General features: G+C 40.4%; 3 protein-coding genes across 4 annotated transcripts in view; all 3 read right to left on the bottom strand.

Annotated features, from left to right (window-relative positions):
* Positions 1–149: 149 nt before the first annotated feature.
* On the bottom strand, positions 150–4,501 carry habp2 (hyaluronan binding protein 2). The gene is made up of 13 exons (XM_061286050.1): positions 4,393–4,501; positions 3,968–4,094; positions 3,805–3,891; positions 3,615–3,728; positions 3,418–3,534; positions 3,217–3,327; positions 2,212–2,383; positions 2,032–2,123; positions 1,575–1,944; positions 1,358–1,500; positions 1,000–1,134; positions 728–873; positions 150–637 (listed from the first exon to the last, which is right to left on the bottom strand). Exons 1-13 carry the CDS (start codon positions 4,450–4,452, stop codon positions 470–472), a joined length of 1,842 nt encoding a protein of 613 aa, XP_061142034.1. The 5' UTR covers positions 4,453–4,501; the 3' UTR covers positions 150–469.
* A 1,089-nt stretch (positions 4,502–5,590) lies between these two features.
* On the bottom strand, positions 5,591–7,413 carry LOC133158680 (probable E3 ubiquitin-protein ligase TRIML1). Its single transcript, XM_061286031.1, has 5 exons — positions 7,255–7,413; positions 6,742–6,975; positions 6,554–6,585; positions 6,323–6,465; positions 5,591–6,251 (listed from the first exon to the last, which is right to left on the bottom strand). The coding sequence occupies exons 1-5, from the start codon at positions 7,411–7,413 to the stop codon at positions 5,680–5,682; spliced, it is 1,140 nt and encodes a 379-aa protein (XP_061142015.1). The 3' UTR covers positions 5,591–5,679.
* A 595-nt stretch (positions 7,414–8,008) lies between these two features.
* Positions 8,009–21,455, bottom strand: part of ablim1a (actin binding LIM protein 1a) — a 31,899-nt gene continuing 18,452 nt past the window's right edge. The window contains exons 6-26 of one of the 2 annotated variants that reach the window (XM_061285579.1): positions 20,682–20,775; positions 19,036–19,123; positions 18,622–18,686; positions 17,994–18,038; positions 17,410–17,487; positions 17,108–17,266; positions 16,862–16,906; positions 16,418–16,453; positions 16,157–16,286; positions 15,592–15,747; positions 14,976–15,080; positions 14,634–14,681; positions 13,447–13,581; positions 12,675–12,760; positions 12,442–12,565; positions 12,310–12,371; positions 12,088–12,148; positions 11,831–11,838; positions 11,270–11,344; positions 9,157–9,237; positions 8,009–8,975 (exon numbers count right to left, since the gene is read on the bottom strand). In XM_061285579.1, coding sequence (XP_061141563.1) covers positions 8,862–8,975; positions 9,157–9,237; positions 11,270–11,344; positions 11,831–11,838; positions 12,088–12,148; positions 12,310–12,371; positions 12,442–12,565; positions 12,675–12,760; positions 13,447–13,581; positions 14,634–14,681; positions 14,976–15,080; positions 15,592–15,747; positions 16,157–16,286; positions 16,418–16,453; positions 16,862–16,906; positions 17,108–17,266; positions 17,410–17,487; positions 17,994–18,038; positions 18,622–18,686; positions 19,036–19,123; positions 20,682–20,775 — 1,795 coding nt within the window. In that variant the 3' untranslated portion in view covers positions 8,009–8,861. Of the gene's footprint in view, positions 8,976–9,156; positions 11,839–12,087; positions 12,149–12,309; positions 12,372–12,441; positions 12,566–12,674; positions 12,761–13,446; positions 13,582–14,633; positions 14,682–14,975; positions 15,081–15,591; positions 15,748–16,156; positions 16,287–16,417; positions 16,454–16,861; positions 16,907–17,107; positions 17,267–17,409; positions 17,488–17,993; positions 18,039–18,621; positions 18,687–19,035; positions 19,124–20,681; positions 20,776–21,455 lie in introns of both variants that reach the window. The other variant, XR_009715206.1, reaches the window with a different exon arrangement.

Raw genomic sequence — 21,455 nt, 5'->3', positions numbered from 1 at the left:
GTGTCAGTTTACCTTGTAGGGGGCGACCCACAGGGAAAATTTAACCAATCAGTATGTGCGTGACTGCATCTTTGAGTGTATTCTTGTTCATCTCATAAAGAAAATGAGAAATAGCATTGTGTTTCATTGTACTTTGAGGTCTTGTGTCCTCATTTGTTCACTAATAGTTTAATAAAATCATGTGTGGGAACATATTGCATCTTTAAATTCATAAATCCTTTACAGTCAATTAAACCAAAGATGTAAAACAATTTCTAAGGCATTCCTGACTCAAAGCTATTACGGAATTGATATCATCATCATCATAACCGTCAAATCATTACCAAATACGTAGAATACTTCAAGATGTTCTCCTTAAAAGTACATATGTGGCTTAGATATAATTACATTCATAGTCAGCCTAATAAGTGAGCTTCAGTACATCATTGGCCCCAAGTTCTACTGGATGCAGAATGACAGTAAATGCCCCTCATTTAGGTGATGCTTGAGTCTTTGATTTGATCCAGTCCAGGAAGTGAGTGACCCGTGCATAGACCCCAGGCTTATTTTTCTTTCCGCATTGGTCTCCCCAGCTCACCAGACCATAAATAAAATGAGTGCTGTTCTGCTCACAGGTCAGCGGTCCACCAGAGTCACCCTAGAACAATAAACCCACAACCAAGCTCAACAATTGAAATTGGTCAATCACATATTAGTTGTATTAGTGTTTAACTTTCTCCTCACTCACCTGGCAGGAATCGACCCCTCCTCGTAGATTGCCAGCACAGAACATGCTATCATCCAAAACTGGGCCATAAATACTGCTCTCAGAGCATTTCTCTTGGTTGATCAGCAGAACTTTGGCCTCCAACAAATGGTTGGAACCATAATCAGCTGCAAATAGAAATGGTACAAGATAACAGGTGTGAGCTGAAAGCACTTTGAATGGAAACGTTTAACCACTGAATTATTGGAAAAGAAGTGGAATATGTAATCATCATTTCAGAAAATTAGACTTACATTCCTCAGTAGCACCCCATCCAGAAATGGTACATTCCTCCCCATCATCTAGAGGACCATCGGGCAGACAGGCTGCCTTCACAAACTGGGTTTCATTGGCACAAACACCATCTGTGTCTTCAAGTCGCAGCAATGCTGTACAGATGCAGTTGTTTTGCATTATTAGGTCATACACAACACAAAAATGATGATCCCAGAACACCAAGATGTCATTTTAAACACAGAACATTAAAACTGAATCCAAATGTATTTTATCATTCCAACATACTTCCTTGACACCAATTGCACAAGATTTCTATCAGCCAGCGCTGTGGAAGCTTATTGCAGCATCCAGCCCACGTCTACCATAAGTGCTCACCGATGTCATTGTGAACTGACACTGGAGTCTCCTTGTAGTTTTCATGCACAATAGCTTCTTCAACGTCAAAGATCTGCTCAGTAGGCTCACTGGTGTCCAGAGAGAGTCCTCCCATAACCACCTTCATGTCCTCTTGTTTATGACTGTTCAAACGCATAAACATGATAGCTGAAAAGCTGCAACATTTTTAAAATGTGCTCATCAAAATTGGTCTTACACGCAGTGTCCAGCTGTCAGTATCCAGCAGCTTTCAATGAGAACCCCTCCACAGATGTGCTTGTACTTCTGAGTAGATCCCTTGGGTCTCGCTTGCAGGGAGACCTGCCAGGGTAATGCCCCAGGGGACACCTTCAATCCCCCATAGATTCGAGATAAGCGTTTCTTTGGCTGTGGCTTCCCACAAGTGCTGAACCGTGTTTCAGAAAATGTGGGAGTGGGTGAGGCATCGCTAGGTTGTGGAGGCTTGGTTGGCTCTTGGTCTGGGGTAGCTGGTGTTGGCTCTGGAGTAGGGGGATTAGGAATAGCTGAAGTAGCTGAAGGAGCAGGAGGGGCTGGAGGAGATGGAGCATCTGAGGGCGCAATCCCTTCTGGTGTCACCCAGAAGAATTTACAGTCACACATGTAAGTCTTTTGGTTTTGTGTGTATTTAAAGTTTAATCTTAAAGTCTACGTACCTTCAGAACAATCGTCTACATCGCAGTAATTCCACAGCAGTTTTTGGCCTCTTCTGTAGAAACACCATGGTGACAAGTCGCCATCTGGGTTCCTGCGATATAGAAAACATCACACTCAACACATCCCCTTTCCTTTTCTTTTTTTGTAACTAGGCATTTTCAGTCACATTTAAAGCTGACCTGCAGCGGTTGTGAGGGCCAAGGCCATCACTGTCCTCAAATGTGTTGAAAGGATCTATTCCGCTCTCCAGGATGAAATGAGAGTTCCAATAGAGGCATTCGTCTCCATCAATCGTCTCACTCACGTTGCCACGATATGACTCGCCATCATCCTCATAACAGTCGTTAGGGCCTGACAATCATAAAACACCCACTTTAATAATTTGTACTATAAAATTCAAACTATGAGCCGTATCTTTTCCCCATAGATTGAACCATGAAAATTAAATCTTAGTACGTTCAATACAGTATTACTGTCGTTATCTTAGGCCTATAGATGTTAGCATACAATAGTAAACGCCATAAGGCTAATGGAAATTAGCATTGCTATGTCAGCCATTTTAAACCCCCAACTAACTGTGACTTTAACACACTTATTGCCATTACACATATGAATAGAACATAAAACAGTACAAGCAGATGGCAGATTATTGTTTCTACTTTGGAGAAAAAAATGAACTGGTGAAGTTTAGCTTTCATTTACCGTATTTTCCGGACTCTAAGGCGCGCTTAAAAACCTAGAATTTTCTCAAAAGCCGACAGTCCGCCTTATAGTCCGGTGCGCTTTATATACGGACCAAATTCCTAAATTTAAACTGGCCCGAAGCATTGTGTCATGAAATCAATCATAAGTGGCCCGCTGAAGACTATGAATCATGAATCAAAAAGACTTTGGACCATTATTTTGTGATTATAAAGTAATTTGTTGCGTCTGAAGTTGAAATAAAAAAGATAAAATGGAGAATGATTTGGTTTTGAATTAAAAATCTAACATGATGCATTAATGGTGCGCCTTATAGTCCGGTGCGCCTTATAGTACAGAAAATACGGTACTATAGTGTTGCTGTATCACATAACTACCACTGTCACTGTCATATGTGTAATATGTGTGGTTTATAAACCACTGGAAAAAGTTCATAATGTGCGCTGAAGAAAGCACATTTTATAATATGTTGCGGCACTTACCAACGTTGCAGAAACGACCACTGAAGCCTTCAGGACAGTTGCAATCAAAGTCATCACCGTCCTTGATGCATTCTCCACCATTCATACATGGATTAGGCTCACAAGTAGTATCTGGAGAATAAACAGTAAACGTTGTGTAATCCTAATAAATAACCTTGTGCAAATTAGGCCACTGGTGTGACTAGAGCAACGGTTCCTCACATGTTCTACACCGTGGCGGCTGGAAGGGATGCTTGCATTTGCACTCAAAATAAGGTGGAGTGGAAGTCAACACACACTCGCCACGACCGCATGTACCCTTCTTGCAAATTCTTGGTCCTGGAACATTGATCGTGTCTTGTATTGGTTATTTCTTGCAAACCACATACTACATTTGCATGCAACAAATGCTTGCTAACCTTTCTCGCAGCGTCTTCCCCTGAAAGGTTTTTGACAGTCACATTTGAATTTTCTTTTCTTTCCTTTTTCCTTGCAAACGCCATTATTTTGGCAAGGGTTTGGGTCACATTGGCCTAAGAAAGAGGAAGGAAGTTAGAAACGGAGCTCATTATTATATAATGACTAGCATTTTGGTTCTGTGGTCCTCACCCGCTGGCTCTTGAATGTCAAAGAGCCATTCACTTGGGTCATCATCGTCGTCGTCGTCATCTTCTCCAGAGATTCCAAAGAACATGTCTACAAAGCATGACATGATGAACTGTATATGGATCTGTGCCGTGCTAGACCATGAAATATAAATCACTATCATCACCATTAATTATGTCTTGAAATAGTTGTCTCCTTCTTTCATGTCGTCCACGTTTTCGACCCCTGATTTCTTGAGGACCATTTCCATGGTCACGGTGACGATGATGCTTTTTACGTTTGTCAGGTTTTGTCTGAGAGGAAAAACAGTTTCAAATAAGGTATATTTTCAAGATCAAAAACATTGAGTGTCTTTTTTGTTTATTTTCACAACGGTTAAATATTTACTGATTATCAATCCAAGGGCATTTTGTGAGAGAATTTGGGAAAATGATTAATTTTTGCAGATCTCCCATGTTTATTTCTGTAATTTCTCATACGTGAAGAAAAACAGCTGGTGAATGGCTCCATTTTATTTCAAAGACATGGCAACAGCAAAATAATAAATAAACAACTATAATAAGCATCAGGACTAAAAAGGGAAATACATACTTGGGCTGGGATGAGGATCACAGCAAGAAAGAGGCAAAAGAAGAGGAGCTTCAAATTCATGTTGGCACCAGATGAGAAGACACGCAGACAAATGAAATGAGTGTGCAGCAGCAAATCACTCTCACTTGTGTAAACATTTGCATGAGTACACTAACCTTTGATTCACCTTAGTCTGGCATCCTAGCGGTCAATGATATTGATTGTTTTCTACAGCTACCTTTCAGGATATATTGTTACAAACACAATTTTGTTCAGATGACTCAACCATTTTAATACAAAAAACTAAGAACCTTCCTTGTGTAGGCCTAGTTAGACTTCTCTAGAGTTTGCAATCAAAGGACTAAGAAGACGTTTTGCAAAACATTCACGTTATAGTGATTATGAAATATTACTATTTGTTTCTGATGTGTTTTTTTTGTTACATTGCAGTTATAGGCTCATGGAATAGTGCATGTCTGCCCCGACAACCACCCCATTTTGTGACCCTAAGGGAAAAGTTCATTTTCAAGGAACTTATTTGTTTGACTGTAGACTTTGGATCTACATACATACACTGGCTGACTCTCGAAAAAAACGACCACTGCTATTTAAACTCATTTCACCCCAAACCCAGTGCAGTGTAATTTAAAATCCAGACTAATGGACAAGAGGATTTGAGGTGTTATTATATGGTTTGGTTATATCAAACTATTGTTAAATACTCAGAAATCCTAGACATGGGAAAGTATTGTCTTACAATGCTCCTCTGTAATTAAATTTTTTTTTTTAGGAGAAAGTAAAGCCTGTGTCCAAATGAAACTGGCCACAGTGTCAACAAAGCTAACAGATTCTTCAATAGATCATCTAAAACACTTTATATAACTGTTGTTATTGTTACGACACTAATAGGATTGGAAGGCTATAAAAATATTGTCCGACTTGTCTGAGGCTGACTCATGTTTAGTCTGTCTGTTGAATATTAGAATTCCAAGAGAAGCTAAATTGATAGACCGCCAGACCACCGACCCTAATTGTTGTTCACGCAGCATTTGAGCCACTAATTTACTGTAAAGTTCATTCTAAAGTCAGAAAAGTTAATGCGACTCACAACCCCAGCTACTTTTCCTCAAAAAAAGTGATGGGATTGTAATATCTGTCTCACAGTCTGTGGTTCTGGGTTTGAATCCCAGCTGCATGTTCTCACTATGCATGTGTGGGCTTTCCCTGCGTTATTCGGTTTCCTTCCATATTTCAAAAACATGTTTGTTTGGTGAATTAAAGATCAGCCCATAGGCTTGGGAATGAATCTCAAACAAGTGGAGCTGAAGATATTGCATTACATATTACAATAGGTTTTGCATTGGTTCCATTGTGATCGTGGCCAGGACACAAAGCCAAGTGGAGGCTGTCGGAGAAGCTCCCCGCGCAGAAGCAGAACAGCGGTGACATATCGTCTGCATCCACAAACATCACTGACCCGGCTGGGAAATTACACAAAATTCCAATTCGACAGTACTGTTTTGTGACAAGCAGTCGATGGGGCACACCTCGGTGCCAGGCTGTATACTCCCCACCGAAAAACTCCACGCACCACGACTCATCTCCTCGACCCAGCCAGCAGTCCTCAGCGATGCCCTTGCGTGGAATGCTGGGATACGTGACCCCAAGCTCCCAGTAGGTCTTGCCCGTCACGTCCATTTCCCAGTAATGACAGCCAAAACTGAAACTTTGCAAGCTGATGACATTAAGAGTGGTGTCAAAGCGTAAAGGGGTGTCAGGAAGCTCCTTCCATGTGTCCGTGTAGGTGACACTGTCTCCTTGAGGAGATATGAGCAGCTTGGGATGGGCTGTATCTGGATCCAAGCACACATCACTTGAATCTGTCGACACATACTGAGTGAGAATAAACCATGAAGAAGTTATGGTAGATAAAATGTGTGGGTAAACTCACAACTTTTCACAAGATTCTTTATGGTAGGAGTGAGAGACGAGATGAACAGAAGCATGTTGTCGGTGAGACTGAGAATCTGCTCAGCTTTGGCGGCGTCCAAGCTCACGCTGCAACACTCTGTCCCATCGAGTGCATGTGGACCTCTGGAGGAGGTCGATCCGCAATAGAAACATGGTGAGTCACGCTTAAGAGTTTCAATTATGGTTGTTTAATTGTGGTGGTTATACATACCTATCCATCACCCCTGCATCTTTATGGTCTGGCTGAGAAGAAGCAAGAGAATGGGAATAAAATAAAATGTATTGTACAATCCTCACTATAGTTGTGGCTTTAGGAATGCTATAATAATTACACCAAATGAGAATTTCACTCAGAACAGCACAGCTCATTTATGGATATGCCCCATCATGCTTATTCACCATTGCATGAGCATGTAAATTCACATGGTCTAGAGTTGCTGTGATTTCTGCCAGGTCCTGTTCCGTCTTCTGCATCAGAGACCAGTTCCTTTCCATGAGCCAGTCCAGAGTTGAGACAGCAGCTCGCTCCTCTGCTTCCAAGTGCGACAGCGTTGTCCTCAGGTCGTTGTCCAGGATGGCTTGGATCTCCAGATATTTTCTTATTATGTTCTCCTTTATCACATAGGACTTTTTCTGAAGTACAAGCACTCATCATTTTAGGGAATTATTAATGTTTGTTTTTCTTTAAGGTTAAATACATGTTTATTGTCACACAAACATCATCAGGGAAGTGAACATTCTGAACTACTTGCTGACTCGAGCTAGAAGTAAGCAAAATGGTTGGTGTAAAGTGAGCAACCTAAACTCCAAAAGCTAATATTATATGACAAATGAAGGAATATCACTTCATTTTTGTTTCTTGCAGTTTTCAATATATTTTGTGGCTAGGGACCTTTCCCATTGAGAACTTACAGAGATTTCCGATTGTTGCTCGGCCAGGTTCTTCTGTCTGTCTTTTGCCACCTCCCTCTGCAACTTTAGACATTCTTGATGACTTTTTAACAACTCCTGTAGAGAATGGTGCAAATATTGAACATGCAACATCCTCAAACTGTTGAATAAACAGTTCATATTAAGCTTTATTAAGTTGTAATGGAAAAAAAATTGCATTAAATTTCTTAGTCGCTGACTCCATTTCCGACCTTGGCTAGGTCATTGATGTTGCTTTTGATTTCAAGAATTACTATACTGTACTGTATGGTCTGTACTACATGAAATGATTATTTGGTTACTATTTTTAGAATATCACCCACTCAAATAATTATCATCACTAAATAGTTAACCATGCCAATCCAATTATTTTGTCATATTGATCTGGATCTCATTTGTCTAATTGAGTTTAGGTGTCACATCACCTATAAATTCAAAATTGATGTCATACTTTTTTCCAGATTTAGATCAATTCAAATCAGTCAACAAATCAATTTCTGTTGATTAGCACATACACGATTGTTTACCACTGTGTCAATTGATCAGTGACTTGCAGAACTAAACCGAATGCCAATTTTTCAAATGAAAGCCTCAAAGTGTTTACATGCAGATATTGCGATTGGCTCCACAAAAGTCACCTCGTCCTCAGACAACCTCTCACTCTGTAAGTGTGCTTGGTTGAGAAACACAAAGTAAACAGAAGAGAGACAATGAGCAGCTTTGGAACAGCTAGCGATGGTGTGGTTCATGGTGATTTTAAAGCTTTATTGGCTTTGTGTCCAATACAACAATCGGCAGTGTGGGTTCTCATTTACTGTATAAAACAAGATTTTCAAACACAGGCTTGCTTACATTAGGCGCATTATCTAATTATCTCTTACTTTATATTGGGTATGGCAATAAAATATATTAAAATTTATATTCCCAATACATGTAAAGGGTAAGCGTCTGGCCATGTTTCAGAGAGCCTGAGAGCCATTTTCTTTTTTTAAGGATTTAATGAAAGCTGCAATGTCCAAGATTCAAGATGAAGGCTTAATGTATTGTAGATGCTTGGGTGGTTCATTACCATAGAGGCAGCAAAAAACTCTTTCACCTGGTCACGTGACTACTTTTTTTTTTTTTTTTTTGGACTCACTGAGCCAATTGATGCAACCTTTGGACCAAATATTTTTTTGGTCCAAGCAAAAGGAAAGCAGATGTATGTTCAGGCTATAAGCGTGGACATTCTGTGGCGTCATAAGGTTCTACCACACTTACAAAGTTCCACAGGAGTCAACAGCAACAAACAGCAGGAAGCAACAAGCATACAAAGGAAAAAAGCAAAGCAAGAAAAAAAAAAGCGCTATCAATACAAATATCGTGAGCCTATTTATCATTCATTGTTCGTCACTTTTGAACATGAAACCGATCCTAGATGATGAGTTTCCTGTGCAAGGAGTCGCACCATTCAGCTGACAGTCTCAGGAAGTGTCAGAGCAAACAGAGTTCATGTCAGAAGGTAGAAAAAAAAAAAGGAAACAAACCAAACCCTAGCCTACATTATTGTTTTTAATGTGTATGTGTGGAGATGCATGCTGCTGTGAGCGCTAAAAAAGCTTGGCCCTCTTTTTCATGTCGTTGCGTTTCCACAGGGGAAGCCTGTCAAACTCCTGGATCTCCATTCCAAAGATGTCAAAGAATGTTTCAGGTGCTAAGTGGCGCTAAAAAGGTGGAGACAACAAAAGAGGGGGAGGTTGGGGTTAGCACCAAAGCCATTGAAACGATCACTGCAAAAATGATGAGAAGCAATATACTGCACATTCTTGCTAATGCTCTTTTTGTGTAACATGCAATTACACAAAGTTTGAAAATCTAGCTTCAATGGCGGACAAACACCGATACCTCCAGTCTGGTTCTGTCCACGTCCCTGGGCAGTTTAGGTCTCCCTCTACTGGTTATCATGAGCATTTCATAGGGATACACCTTCAGAGGAAAACACTCATCAGTGTACAGGGTCACGCACCCAAGTTAACTAGTTTAGTTAACTAAAGAATAATGACTCTACGTGAATTTAATTGTGATCGTGACAGAGGGAAAACTAGGCAAGAGAAGAGGTATGTGAGAGGAGGGTGACTGAAAGTGAAAGCAGTCGTTTGGGGAAATGCTAGTCGGGTGCATACTCGTACGTGCAATAGGTCAAGAAGGAACGGGTAGACATGGTTATATAAGGGTAACATTAGTAATGCTGGCCAAGTAAACCCTCCAAAAGTAAACTCCAAACCTACTTTCACCTGTATGAAAACAAAGCGGCAAATCAAAATTGTGGCGATGTGCTGGATAAGCAATGTGTTTATATTTCTTCTAATTTTCTGACCACACACGAGTGGGAGCTCCATTTCGAGGTGTGTCAGAAAACTTCCAAGACTGCTGTCACAAATGATACATTTCAAGCAAGGACAACAAAGTACATGTTTCCCCTTCACTGCCATTGTTGTGAAGTACGTACTAACTGTGATGTATTGTAAATATCTTCTGAGTCAGGCTCTCAACTAATTCCAGTGTGATTGAGACCAGACCCTCTAGGGAGAGTCAATACTATTGCGAAATCCTTCAAGTAGGTACAACCAAATGCCATAACCCTTAGTGGAAAAGTCCAGTCTGAATAAAGCAAGGCAGTCAAAGTGCAAAGTCAAGTTGATTGCAATTTTCGAGATGAGGAGCATCAGGGATCAACCAGCACGTCTCCAGAAATATCCTGTAGCGTTAGCTTCGTTCCGTACATGAGAAGACATGAGACGTGTGCCAGGAAAACTTGTGGCTGCTTTACCGTGTCAACACGTTGGCCCACAGTGCCCTAAGCATCCGACAAATCCTAGCCAAGGAGAACATCGGCGCGCTGGAGCGACCCCCAGACTCAAGCGGACTTGTTTTGAACGTGTGGGTAAAAACAACAAGTATGTTCAACTTCAATTTGAAATCTATCTTTTGTGACACGATATTTCAAATTTTCGGACATGCTTCATATACGATATACTCAGTATATAGTGGTATGAGTGCTTTAGATGGGATTTTAGGTGCTGGTACCCCACTGTATAGCACATACAGTATCCAGCCCCCAGAAATCAAAGCTGTGTGCAGATGAACATGAAGAAGCTGGCATGCTAAGCACTAGAGAAATGCTCCTGAAGCAGCATGCTAAATCTGGAACTTCGCCAACTTGGATGTTCAATTTGATGTCCCTGCGTACAGTAATCGACTTCTATCAACCTATAGGGAAATATTATGTTTTTATATTTTGGTTATATGACAGCTGAAACTTTTAGATATTGATAGTGTAGGCTCGCTGTACTTTTTTTTACACACAATATATGAACATAAATATTGGGACTTCTGGCCATTTAAGTTTGGAACTGCGCAAGATTTTGGAGTGTATGGGAATGTGTCCATTCAACTGGAAGAACACTAAGACTAGTAAATAAGAGTGTGGACAGTTAAGAGTTGTACTTAAAAAAATGCCTACACAGTTAAGTAGTCAACTAGTGTCTCAGAACAAATTGGGTTCAACTTTTGGGTTCCACTGTCCTTGCAATTTCTTTAAAATGTTTTTTTCATACAGATCCTTTCATATCGGCGGCACAAAGGATGATTACAAGGGCCTGCATCTGAAAATTCCATTTGTAGCTAATACTGTCAGCGTACTTATATGCATATGTAAATGACCAAAGCAAGGTCACATGGATTAGTCTACAATGCATTTAGCACCATGGCAACAAGGTGGAACACAGCTTTTGAACAGTTTTTCTTTTTTTTCATTTCAGGTAATTTCCAATAATTTAGACAATATTTCTAAGACATATGAGTAACACGATTAATATTTAAGAGGCGATGAATGAATGAATGAATATTTAGGAGTCAGGTCCAACTCCTGATGGACGGGACAACTAACAAGGTGGACTTTTGCCCATACAATGTAGTTCACATGTTGCCATCAGTACAAAAAGAAGAAGATACTTGCTTTGGGCTCCAACATATTAGGCATAGAAACTCCCCTGTCCATCCTTGCAAGTGCTGCACGGCCATCCTTAATGTGCTAAAGAATAGAACATACACAAATATAATATAGTGGGAGGGGACTGCATGGTTAATGGCATGAGTATTTTGTTGTTTTATGACAGTGGGTACACTTTTCACTGGATGGAGCAAGGAGCTTGACTACCGTTCAGGATCTTAGTATTCATGATTGGCAGATGTTGTTCAATTGGATGTTTATGTGTTTCTGAGGTGAATTTGTAAAGAAAAAAAAAATCTATTTTTTTTTTTTTAAGCTCAGGTTATGACATTGGTATACAGACAAACACAACAACACATGAGGTGGTGCTTGAACTTTGCACGTAGAGTACACTTGCTCAGCTACTGGGCAGTGCATTTCAAATGGCTGCATGCCCGGTAGGTGACATCTAGATGACATACAAGCGTGTAGCGCGAGTGGACAGTGTGCATTCAGGGCAAAAGGCCTACTGCAAGCAAATCTGTGGTGAGGAGGCATGCCATGTGGAAAAGCAGATGAGGGACATACCTGAAACTCTGCAGGACAAAATGGGACAGAAAATGAGACTCACAGTTAATGGTTTTGCTGTCACTCTCTTATTTCTTGTCAGTACTAGCTACTGTACACCACGTGTGTGTCCCTGACGACACATTGGGGGCACTGTTAAACAGATATTTTAAAATATCACGTCGGCTACAAGTGGCAAAGCTATTTCGGAATATTTTACGACAGGAATATTTTTGGTGAAATATGTTCGGTAAACATGTTCTGCTAGCGATGCTCACCTCTGCCTCCTCCGCACATGTCAGCGTAGCTGTTGTACTGTGTGAAATCTGTTGACTGGGGCTGCAGAGTGGAAGGATGTTGCTTAGTTTGGTTTAAGATATTATTCCATTGTGAAAATATGACACACTTGAGAGTTGTTTATTCATGCACATTTTCCATGGGACAACAACATGACATTCACAAGGGTGCATAAATAAACATCTGTATGACAGAGGTCTCACCCGATGAAGGCCATTCCTCCCATATCCAGGCAAAGAGTTTGTTCTAGTTGGAGAAGTTGGATCTGAAAATTCCAAACATTTATACGTACGTTCGATGAAATCATAATTTGATTCATTGATGCTTCTCTTTACCTGCATCCCCGTTATCCTGCTTGGTGTCATAGCGCTGAGCAGATACACTCCTTACGTGGCGTTCCCGAATCTGCTCTTTTTCCATTTCCTCCCTGAGAATTAGCTTCCCCAAACCTGACTGAATCTAAATATGAAGACACTTTGCAGTCAAGTACTATTCCGAAGAGGACAATTAAGGATAAAAAAACGTGTACAGAATATCTAATTGTTATGACGAGGACTATCTGGTTGACCTTGTTGAGATGTTCTTCCTGAAGCTGCTTTTTTTTCAAGGCATCTTCCTCCTCTTCTTCTCTGGATCGTCTTCTTCCTTCTGTACCTGCAGGACCCAAATACAGCCCGGACAGAATACATTTCTTAGTACTGCATGTCCATCCCGTGAGACGATATCATGATGCACATTTAGTTGGGATAGTGCAACTGATATAACAATTATAAATAATAGTAAGAAAAGGAGCATTGCCACTGGTTGTACGTTATTCATCAAGACTTGAAAGTAAATCACATACAAGGTCTCAAAATGAACACAAATGTGAGACAGAGTTGACAGGACAGACAAACAGGGGACTTTTTGGAATCTTTGGGTGCGCTGACATGATGTGAGTTCAACTTTGGTACCCCCTGGATTTTCTGCACATCTAATACACAGAACAGCACAGACGTATGACACATGGACACATGTCAGTTTGAAGTCAGTCTCAGTTATCTCTGTCCAAGCCATTTGTGGCTTTATTGTAGACATATGTACATATCACACCGAAGAGGGACGTAACATAAAAAAGTGAAACTGATGCTAACGCTACCATAAGCAAAATAATGCTGTAGCAAAAGAAGCTTTTTTTGTGTGCAAGCGGAACACAATAAATGTGGCAGATACCAGATGTGCCTAAAGCAGGGATGCAGTTAAGAATTTAGAGCAGCGACAGGGGGAAACAGGAATTAGTTAAGCGAGGTTTGCCATTCCATGGCTGCAGTGCAAGCATGCCCGTTAGAAGCCTACTGTACCTAATAGAATGTTAGAGCAGGGCCAACAATCACCCTCGCTCTGCCAGCTGTCATCTGGAGAGGGAGCATGGGCGGCAGGGAAGGTGGCAGATCTGATGATGTCATCAGCCGACTTGCTTTGACGTGCTATGGCAGCTGTATGTATATAGGTTGGTAACCATAGCAACTGGGCTATCAGCGTTTTGGACAGTGGTTCAACCACATAAGAGCAATGTGTGCCGTACACAAAGCAAAGCCTTTCTTTCTTACACATGACAAGTCAATAAATGCTACATAGAGTCAGCTTCACAGCGGGGAGCAATTTTCATAATAGATGTCACTTCACATGTGTATTGTCAAAAGTATGGGAACACCTGATGATTAGGAAAGTACATAGAAAGAAAGTATAGTGATTTTTTTTTTTTTTTTTTACAAGCTATTGTTACTTTGAAGTGAAATATACAATTCGCAAAAAAAAATTCGGGATTAACCTAAACTGCAAGGTAAACCTAATTTTACTTTCTCGATACTTTTGAATGCAACTTCCACTGCTTATATTTTTTGCACAACTTGTTCTCTGCTGAGCGGCAAATTTCTAAACAGGTGTAAATCATGAGAATCTCCAAGGATGTTCACGTCTATGCCTTTCTGTGACTCTCCCAGTCTTTCTCTAAAATCAGTGATCACTTTGCTCTAACAACATCCTATCTGAAAGCTCACAACGGGGAGGTACTGTTGATCGATTGTAAGATGTCTTGTTCTCATGAGATCAAAATGTGAACACAAATTGCAATTCAACTGGAAATTGTATTTGTTGTGCCAAAAGTGCTGAAACTAGAACATTTTACATTTTCTAGAAAGTTGGACATGTATATCCCAAAAGTGTAGAGAAGCTTAAAAAGTTGTAACTGGTAAGAAAGTGCATTGTGGGTTCATCAAATATCCCAAACGTTTTGTGAGTAGTGACCATAACCCTAAGCCCTAAAAATAAACAGTTCAATTTGATTTGAGGGATCACTGGGAAAGTATCAGAGACAGACTTCAAACAGTGCACATATATTGACAGTGGGCAACTATAGGTTAAATGAAACATTTTCAACACAGAACATTCATAATCTTACACATTTATCCTCATAACCCCCTCACATTAGTATTCAGTCACAATTCAGAAGAGAAAACAAGGTAAGAAGAAAAGAAAAAGAAGGTACCATATTGTTTGTAGATGGGTGGTTTTCTGTAGATGTTACTGCCCTGATCTGTAATTTGTCAAATAGAAGAAATCACATTTAAAGAGCCTTCAGCATTTATGGAAAGCCCACTACATAAATGATTATTATAACATAGTTTTACCCATAGAAGCAGCCTAAAGTTCAACTCTCTCTATGTTTAATAGTAAAAAGCAACTTAGCAAACTTCCGTATACAGAGAAAGAGAGAGAGAGTGCGTGAGAGAAAGAGGAGAAAGAAGGAGAAAGAGATATCAACAAACAATAGAGCTCGAGCTAGAGCTAGAAATAGATGAGCAGTGACAGGGTGTGCTCCGACTCCTACCTGGGAGGTGAAAATGTTTAGGGGTCAAAGAGAGAGGCGGGGTGCCCGGCCGGCTGTCGGGCCTGAGTGGGAGAGGGGAGCTCCGGCCGCTTGGTGGGTCAGTGCCTCCAGTGAGAAGAACCAAAAAAGGAACGTAAATAGGGATGTATAAGGGCGACCCGAATGGGGATGGGTGAACAGACAAATTGGCCGAATTTGGGCTCAATGTTAATCTTGATGGAGCAGATGAATGTCGTCAGGAGAGTGGTAGATTATGGAGATGATTACTGTTTGTTACATGTACATGACACGTTGCTTGTTCTATGGATTGTGAGTAAAATCTTTGAAAGGAGCGGTAAAGTTAATCATGTGGAGGATGACATCATTCAACAACCATGGTAGAAAGTGATTTGTACAACCTCTCAATGGCATGCATGCCAACGGAAAATACACGGACACTAGGAGCTTGTCGTTCACTTATGCTCAAGTCGCGCCAGTGTCATGACAGATGGCACAATTTGTCTTTTGAGATTAGTGACAGATGAGACCAGCGTGAAGTTGCATCACAGGCTGCAATGGAGATGATTTGCTTTCTTTGGGGGAGTAAGAAGGGCGTGGTGGTTGTGGGGGGGCTTACCTTGACTATGGGGGAGGAAGTGGTGTCTAAAGGGGGAGGTGGGGCGGGAGTCACTATTTCTGGAGCCCACACTGTTACTGCACAAGGCGGAGCAGAGCTTCTGCATGCCTGTCAGAGCTTCTGCGGGGAGGAAGGGAGTACGGGCCCCAGCAGCAGCTGCCGGCAGAGTGGCCCATTGTGGGAGGGTGGTTGAGGTTGAGAATGTGAGGGGGGGAAATGAAAAGGGAAATTTGCAGGCATTGAAAAGAGCAAAGAAATCACAACCGAGGTAAAACCAAATAAATCAAACTGCTCTCTTGTATACAATTAAAAAAGGTAGTGTGATGCTGGGGAGGCAAATTGGCTGTCTGGTTGTTTGTGGGATGTTTTTTTTTTTTTCATTGAGTTTAATAACAAAACAACCAATCAGTCAATTTCAGTGAAATTTATTTTTAACATGGTAAAAAACAAAAATAGCAGGAAGTGAGAACCCAAACTTACAAGGCTAATGTTATTATTCCCTAAGACCACTTCATTAGTCGCGAATCACCAATACGACTACACAAACCATCCACAAATTACTCACCTGGCCTGTGAAAATGCTGCGGGGACCTTGACAGAGTGGGAGTATAACCATGGCGATTATAAACTGGCGAGCCTAAGGAACCCTGACTGGTGGACCGCTGAAGAATGCGTTCTCTCTTGTCATAACAACCCTGAAATATAATAATATACACAGTGTTAGAGAACATAAAAATGTTGATACAAAGATGATATTTTAAACAGTACTATACTTAAAATACACATACAGGAAGAAAACTTAAATTTGATAAATCACTAAGCTCACCTCATTGGATAGGGTTGGAGACATGGTTCTAAAATACTGGAAAATAAGACAAAGCAGAACTTTTACCATTCACCATTATCAAATCTCTGCTCCATAAGAGAAAAAATACTCAGTCATGATGTGGTACCTTTATAAAATACATTTAATGGAAGTATCACTCAGTTATGAAAATGTGGGTAGGTGTGCTTATAGTTTTGGCAGTAATAATAATAAATTTGATTTGTAAACGCCTTTCCAGACCCTCAAGGACATTGGACATGAAAAAAAAGTAAAAATCAACAATCTGTAGGCACATTTCTCAAACTGTCCCAGCACTTGTAAATGTCTTATGTGTCCGTATCCGCGATGTACATCTTCGTGACCGCCTCATAGCTTTCCTATGAATCCGATTCTAATAATCAGGTTAGAAAATGAATGCATGGATCAGCAACTGACGTAACTCACCTTTTCGTCAGGTAAGGGCGAGCGCTCCCTCCTGGCATTAAGCAGCTGTGAGGGACAGTGAAGTTCCATTAGCAGATAAAGAAGGCGCACGCACCAGTAATCTTGACCAAAAGTGAAATTCTTTTAAAATGTATTTTACATTTCACAAGTAAACAGAGGATCATCTTAGGAATTAGCATTCTTGCCATTCAACATGACCACAAGGATGCAGTGCTAGCAATGGGAGGTGCATGCAGTCTGCTTTACCTCTCCTACACTTTCTCGTCTCTCCTCTCTCTCCTCCATGGAGGTGGTGTACATAGGTTCATAGGTAATAAGGTCAGGGCGCTCAATGTCATAAATGGCTTTGACTTTTGGAATGGCAGCTAGGTCTCTGTAATCAAGAATCTCATTGTCTACTTTTGCCTGAAGGAGATAAAGACAAACATGCACATATAGACATGAGCAAAGAGATATAAAAGCATTCTCCTCTTGAGTACGTAAATGGGGTGGGGAAGAGATTGATAGGGAAGAAACGCTCGATGAGATGTATGGCTGAAATCTCTTACATAGATTGTGTGACCCGGTGAGCCAGGTATGCTTGAACCAGGTCTGGAACAAATACTTTCAGATGACGACCTCGTCGGCTGCAGGAGGGGAAAGCATACAAACGCGACATTTAGTCATGGCGGCACACGAGGGCAGCCGGTTTGTTTTCACCCATTGCATATTAAACAAAACACTCCAACATCATTTCACCGTTATGAGCATGAGTGATGGCGAGATTTGCAACCATTGTATTTATGTTTCAGGAATTATGCAAAGTCATTTCAAATATTTTCAACATCTCACGATGAGGTCATTCATTTGCAAATGTGCAAAGTGAATGAGTGTCTTGCCTGTTTATGAGAAATGAACTGTTGGGATGACAGCAGCAATCTTGAATGTAGTATAATTAAATGAGCTTTTAACCTAATGGGGCTTTTATAGAAGACAAATTAGTCATTATTCTGAATGGCTTCATGTGCAATCATGGAGAGGGCACTGCAAGCTATGTCCAGCAGATGGAAGCAAACAGTGACCTCCCTGCGTGCTATATGTATGGTGGAACACGATGATGCGCCCGCCTCACAGCCCATAGCGAATACAGTACCTGCCTTTCTGTTTTTTGAAGGAATAAATGGGACGGAGGCAGTAGCTGTGGAGGAAGGGAGAAGGGGTTGTTCATCTCCAGTCTGACTCAAAAGTTCACACGTACGCTCAGAGGCGCCACTTGTGATTTGGGAAAGATGTATTCTTTTTTAGGGTCCCTGCCATTCATGGGACCTTAAATTTGTCATCACTCATACAGCAGCCCCGCATACACTTAGCAGACAGAAATGAGGTACACTCATGCAACCAAACAATCTAAAATGGAATATATGAGCAGATATATATTTCTGCAATGAGAGTTTTATGATACCGGCAATAAATCAATTATTAACTTGGTTTGCAGATTTTAGTTACTAGTGTCAATAACGATCGTTTTTTTCCTTCTGATACATCAAGCAGAGTGTGCAAGTGTACCTAATGGAACCTCAGATAAGTCAAACATTTCCAAAAGTGATGTTTTAAAACCTCCGAAGCTTTTTCATTTCACAAAGGTCTGCCCTGGTAGAAATTGTTTGCCCTTATAGAAATGGTTGCACATGCAGAATCGCTCTCCATCCGCATAGAATGTTGTCATGGGACATGAACAGAATGCGCTTTCAGTCAGGATAACAGAACATGCACATTCCTACCCTCTCCCTGTGTTTCTCCTCTGTTCTAGTTGTGTTCTTGCAGCCAGGATGCCATACTGTTGATCCTGAGGAAACACAATGCGACGGATTATTTCCCAAGCCCAAGTACTCATCCCTTTATGAGTCCTGCAATTCTGGAAAGGATTCCCGCAGAGTCAGGCTTGCTTCTACCGTGAGAGAAATGTCACTCAATTGGATAGCTTAGCTTGGCATTAGCGATGAGGCTGGCGTGAGCAAAACTGGACAATTAAAAAGAATGTAGTCATAATAATAGAAAATAAAGACATTCATATTCATTTAATCTATTTCTTATGAATGATTACAGTATTATTCATCAAAGACGCTTTTTAAACGAAATACTTTACAAGCCTAATGACGAATGTGAAGATAATAACATCAGCGCATGTGCCCCACCTTGCAGGTACATTTCCTCTCCTTCTGTGAACATCTGATTGCACCTGCTGCATCTCGCACAGCTAGGGTGGTAATGCTTATCTCCCGCCTGCAAAACACACAGTGCAAAGGAAAGACCTAACTTCAGAGAACGTGGGAAGATCAATGACATCCGCAGCAGTGCGGGAGGAAATAAACCCAATAATCTGGCTTTACTCAGCTATACTCGCAACCTCAAAGCCCGTTAAACCCAGGGATGTTTCATTAGATCCAGCGAGGGGAAAGAATAGCTGAGTCAGACAACATCAAATATCGTTCCGCTAGTTATTTACTGTCACTATTGACCAGAAAAACTAGTTTTAGTGGTTGAATGTTATGCTCGATTAAGCCCAGTGAACTGGCTCAAATTTGGCTATGAACATTTTTAATTTCTCATTTCTGTTCAAAATGATTCAATGTGAAAAGCTCAGACAAATTTAAGTGTCCGTATTGAAGCTGGTCTACGAATTGATGAGAAGTGCTTTCAATTAAATCTGAATACCTACTTGTACATCTTGAGTGGCCACTATTCTACTGGAACAGATAATATCTCAAGACGTATTTCAAAGAAAAAAAAAAAACAGGTCTTAATCAAGTGTTGGACTAGGCCTACGCATGTATTTTTAGCCCCCTGAATCTTAAATCCACCTCTCAGCAAGATATTTTGGAAGAAGACTGGAAGCTTTTCCAAAATACAGTAAATCTGAGTAACATATAAATCAAGAAACAATATGCTGTTGTTAGAAAATTCAAGGATAATTAGATTTTACATTTCAAATATTATTTCAGTTGGAAAGCTTCTCCTCACCTTATTGATACATTACCAACACTTAATTTAAAGCAGCTATGTCATAAACCTTTTGTACTCCATATTAGCTGGTTTAATACATGCATTTGATACTGTGCAGAGTAAGCGTGGCATTTATTAAGCCAATAGAGTTCAAGAGATGCTTAACTTGTCGCTGATTAAATTGTCAGACAGCCTGGCATCGTTTTGGCAGCGCAGTTGCTTTGGCAGCAGCTCAGGAGGGAGATTCAGAGACCCTTTCCCATTGTCATATAGTCCAGCCTTAATGCTGGATTACCGTAAACCGGGCGAGCTGTCAGTGACATTTTCATACCATTAAATGACTCACTGTCTGATTGGATCACTGTCTCCCAGGCAATCGAGCTTGATGGGGATACGTGAGGCAATAGGTTTGAAACATCGATTATACATTAGCACATATAGATATTATAGTTGTGGTAATATTTTGAACTCATTCAATAATCGTTTCACTGCAGATGCAAAAAAACAAAAAAAAATCACATTTGGTATTTTATGTAATGTTTATGTAATTGGCGGCAAACCATGCTGAGTGCCTAAGCATTAAGAGTCATAAAAAGCTGAAAATCTACCCAGAATTAATCTTTTAGAACACTTTCATGTCAAGAGACTGTTTGGCTCCGTGTTGAAGAGATTACAACACAGATTAACAAACTACATTTATGGCAAACTGAATTTAGATTTCGACAGAACGTTATATAAATTTTTAAAATAAAGAGAGCAACGGCAACTTTAACGTAGCCAAACTGGCCAAACACCCCTGTATTTAAAATTCATACTAATGGCTTTCTTTGTCTCTTACCTCAAGTACTTTGCCTGTGATGAACTGATGACACGCTTCGCACTGCACTCCAAAATGAATCTGGTAGTCCTTCTCACAGTATGGTGCACCATCCCTAAGTGGAGGAAGTCAATGTTGAACATTGTTCTTACAAGCAGTTGCTAAAAATACAGGAATATAAATAAATATGCAGCCAAGTTTCCGCTGAACAGTACGGTTCAATTCAGTTCATTCAGCCATTGTACAGTTTAAACAGTAAGTCAGCTACAGTTGTGGCCTAGTTTTGCCAGAAATGCCATCTTCATGTAATAATTTATTTGGATCAGCATTTTTCATGGTGCAATGATTATACTACATGTATCTTCAATGAAGAATTATTTTGGATCTTCACTCGCCATACAGTGTATTAAACGTTTCACCTCAACCAGATGATCGGGGGACACGACCATCACCATGCTTAATAGTTGCGACAGTGTTTTTAGTTTTAAAGCCACTCCTTGACTCCTCCATCCAATAAATATCTTGTCATTGCAGTCAAGAAGCTTGAAGTACCATAAAACTTTTGTCTAAAATTTTATTTTGTCCATGTGGGGAGCTTTTAATTTCTGTTAAGTTTCAAAATGTTATTATTTCTTGGTTGCCATCCTTTCACCATGCTAATATTTGAGCCTGTATGTGTAATTTCAACCTTGTATGGATTAATAAGAATATTATAATATTTGTGGACTTAATTTTGTTTTTCATTTAATTTTCACATAGTGGTGAATGCCCAAAAAAACGTTACAGCACAAATGA

The sequence above is a fragment of the Syngnathus typhle genome, linkage group LG8 (assembly GCF_033458585.1).
Source record: "Syngnathus typhle isolate RoL2023-S1 ecotype Sweden linkage group LG8, RoL_Styp_1.0, whole genome shotgun sequence".
NCBI classification, from domain to species: domain Eukaryota; kingdom Metazoa; phylum Chordata; class Actinopteri; order Syngnathiformes; family Syngnathidae; genus Syngnathus; species Syngnathus typhle.
This window is presented reverse-complemented; position numbering and strand designations above follow the sequence as displayed.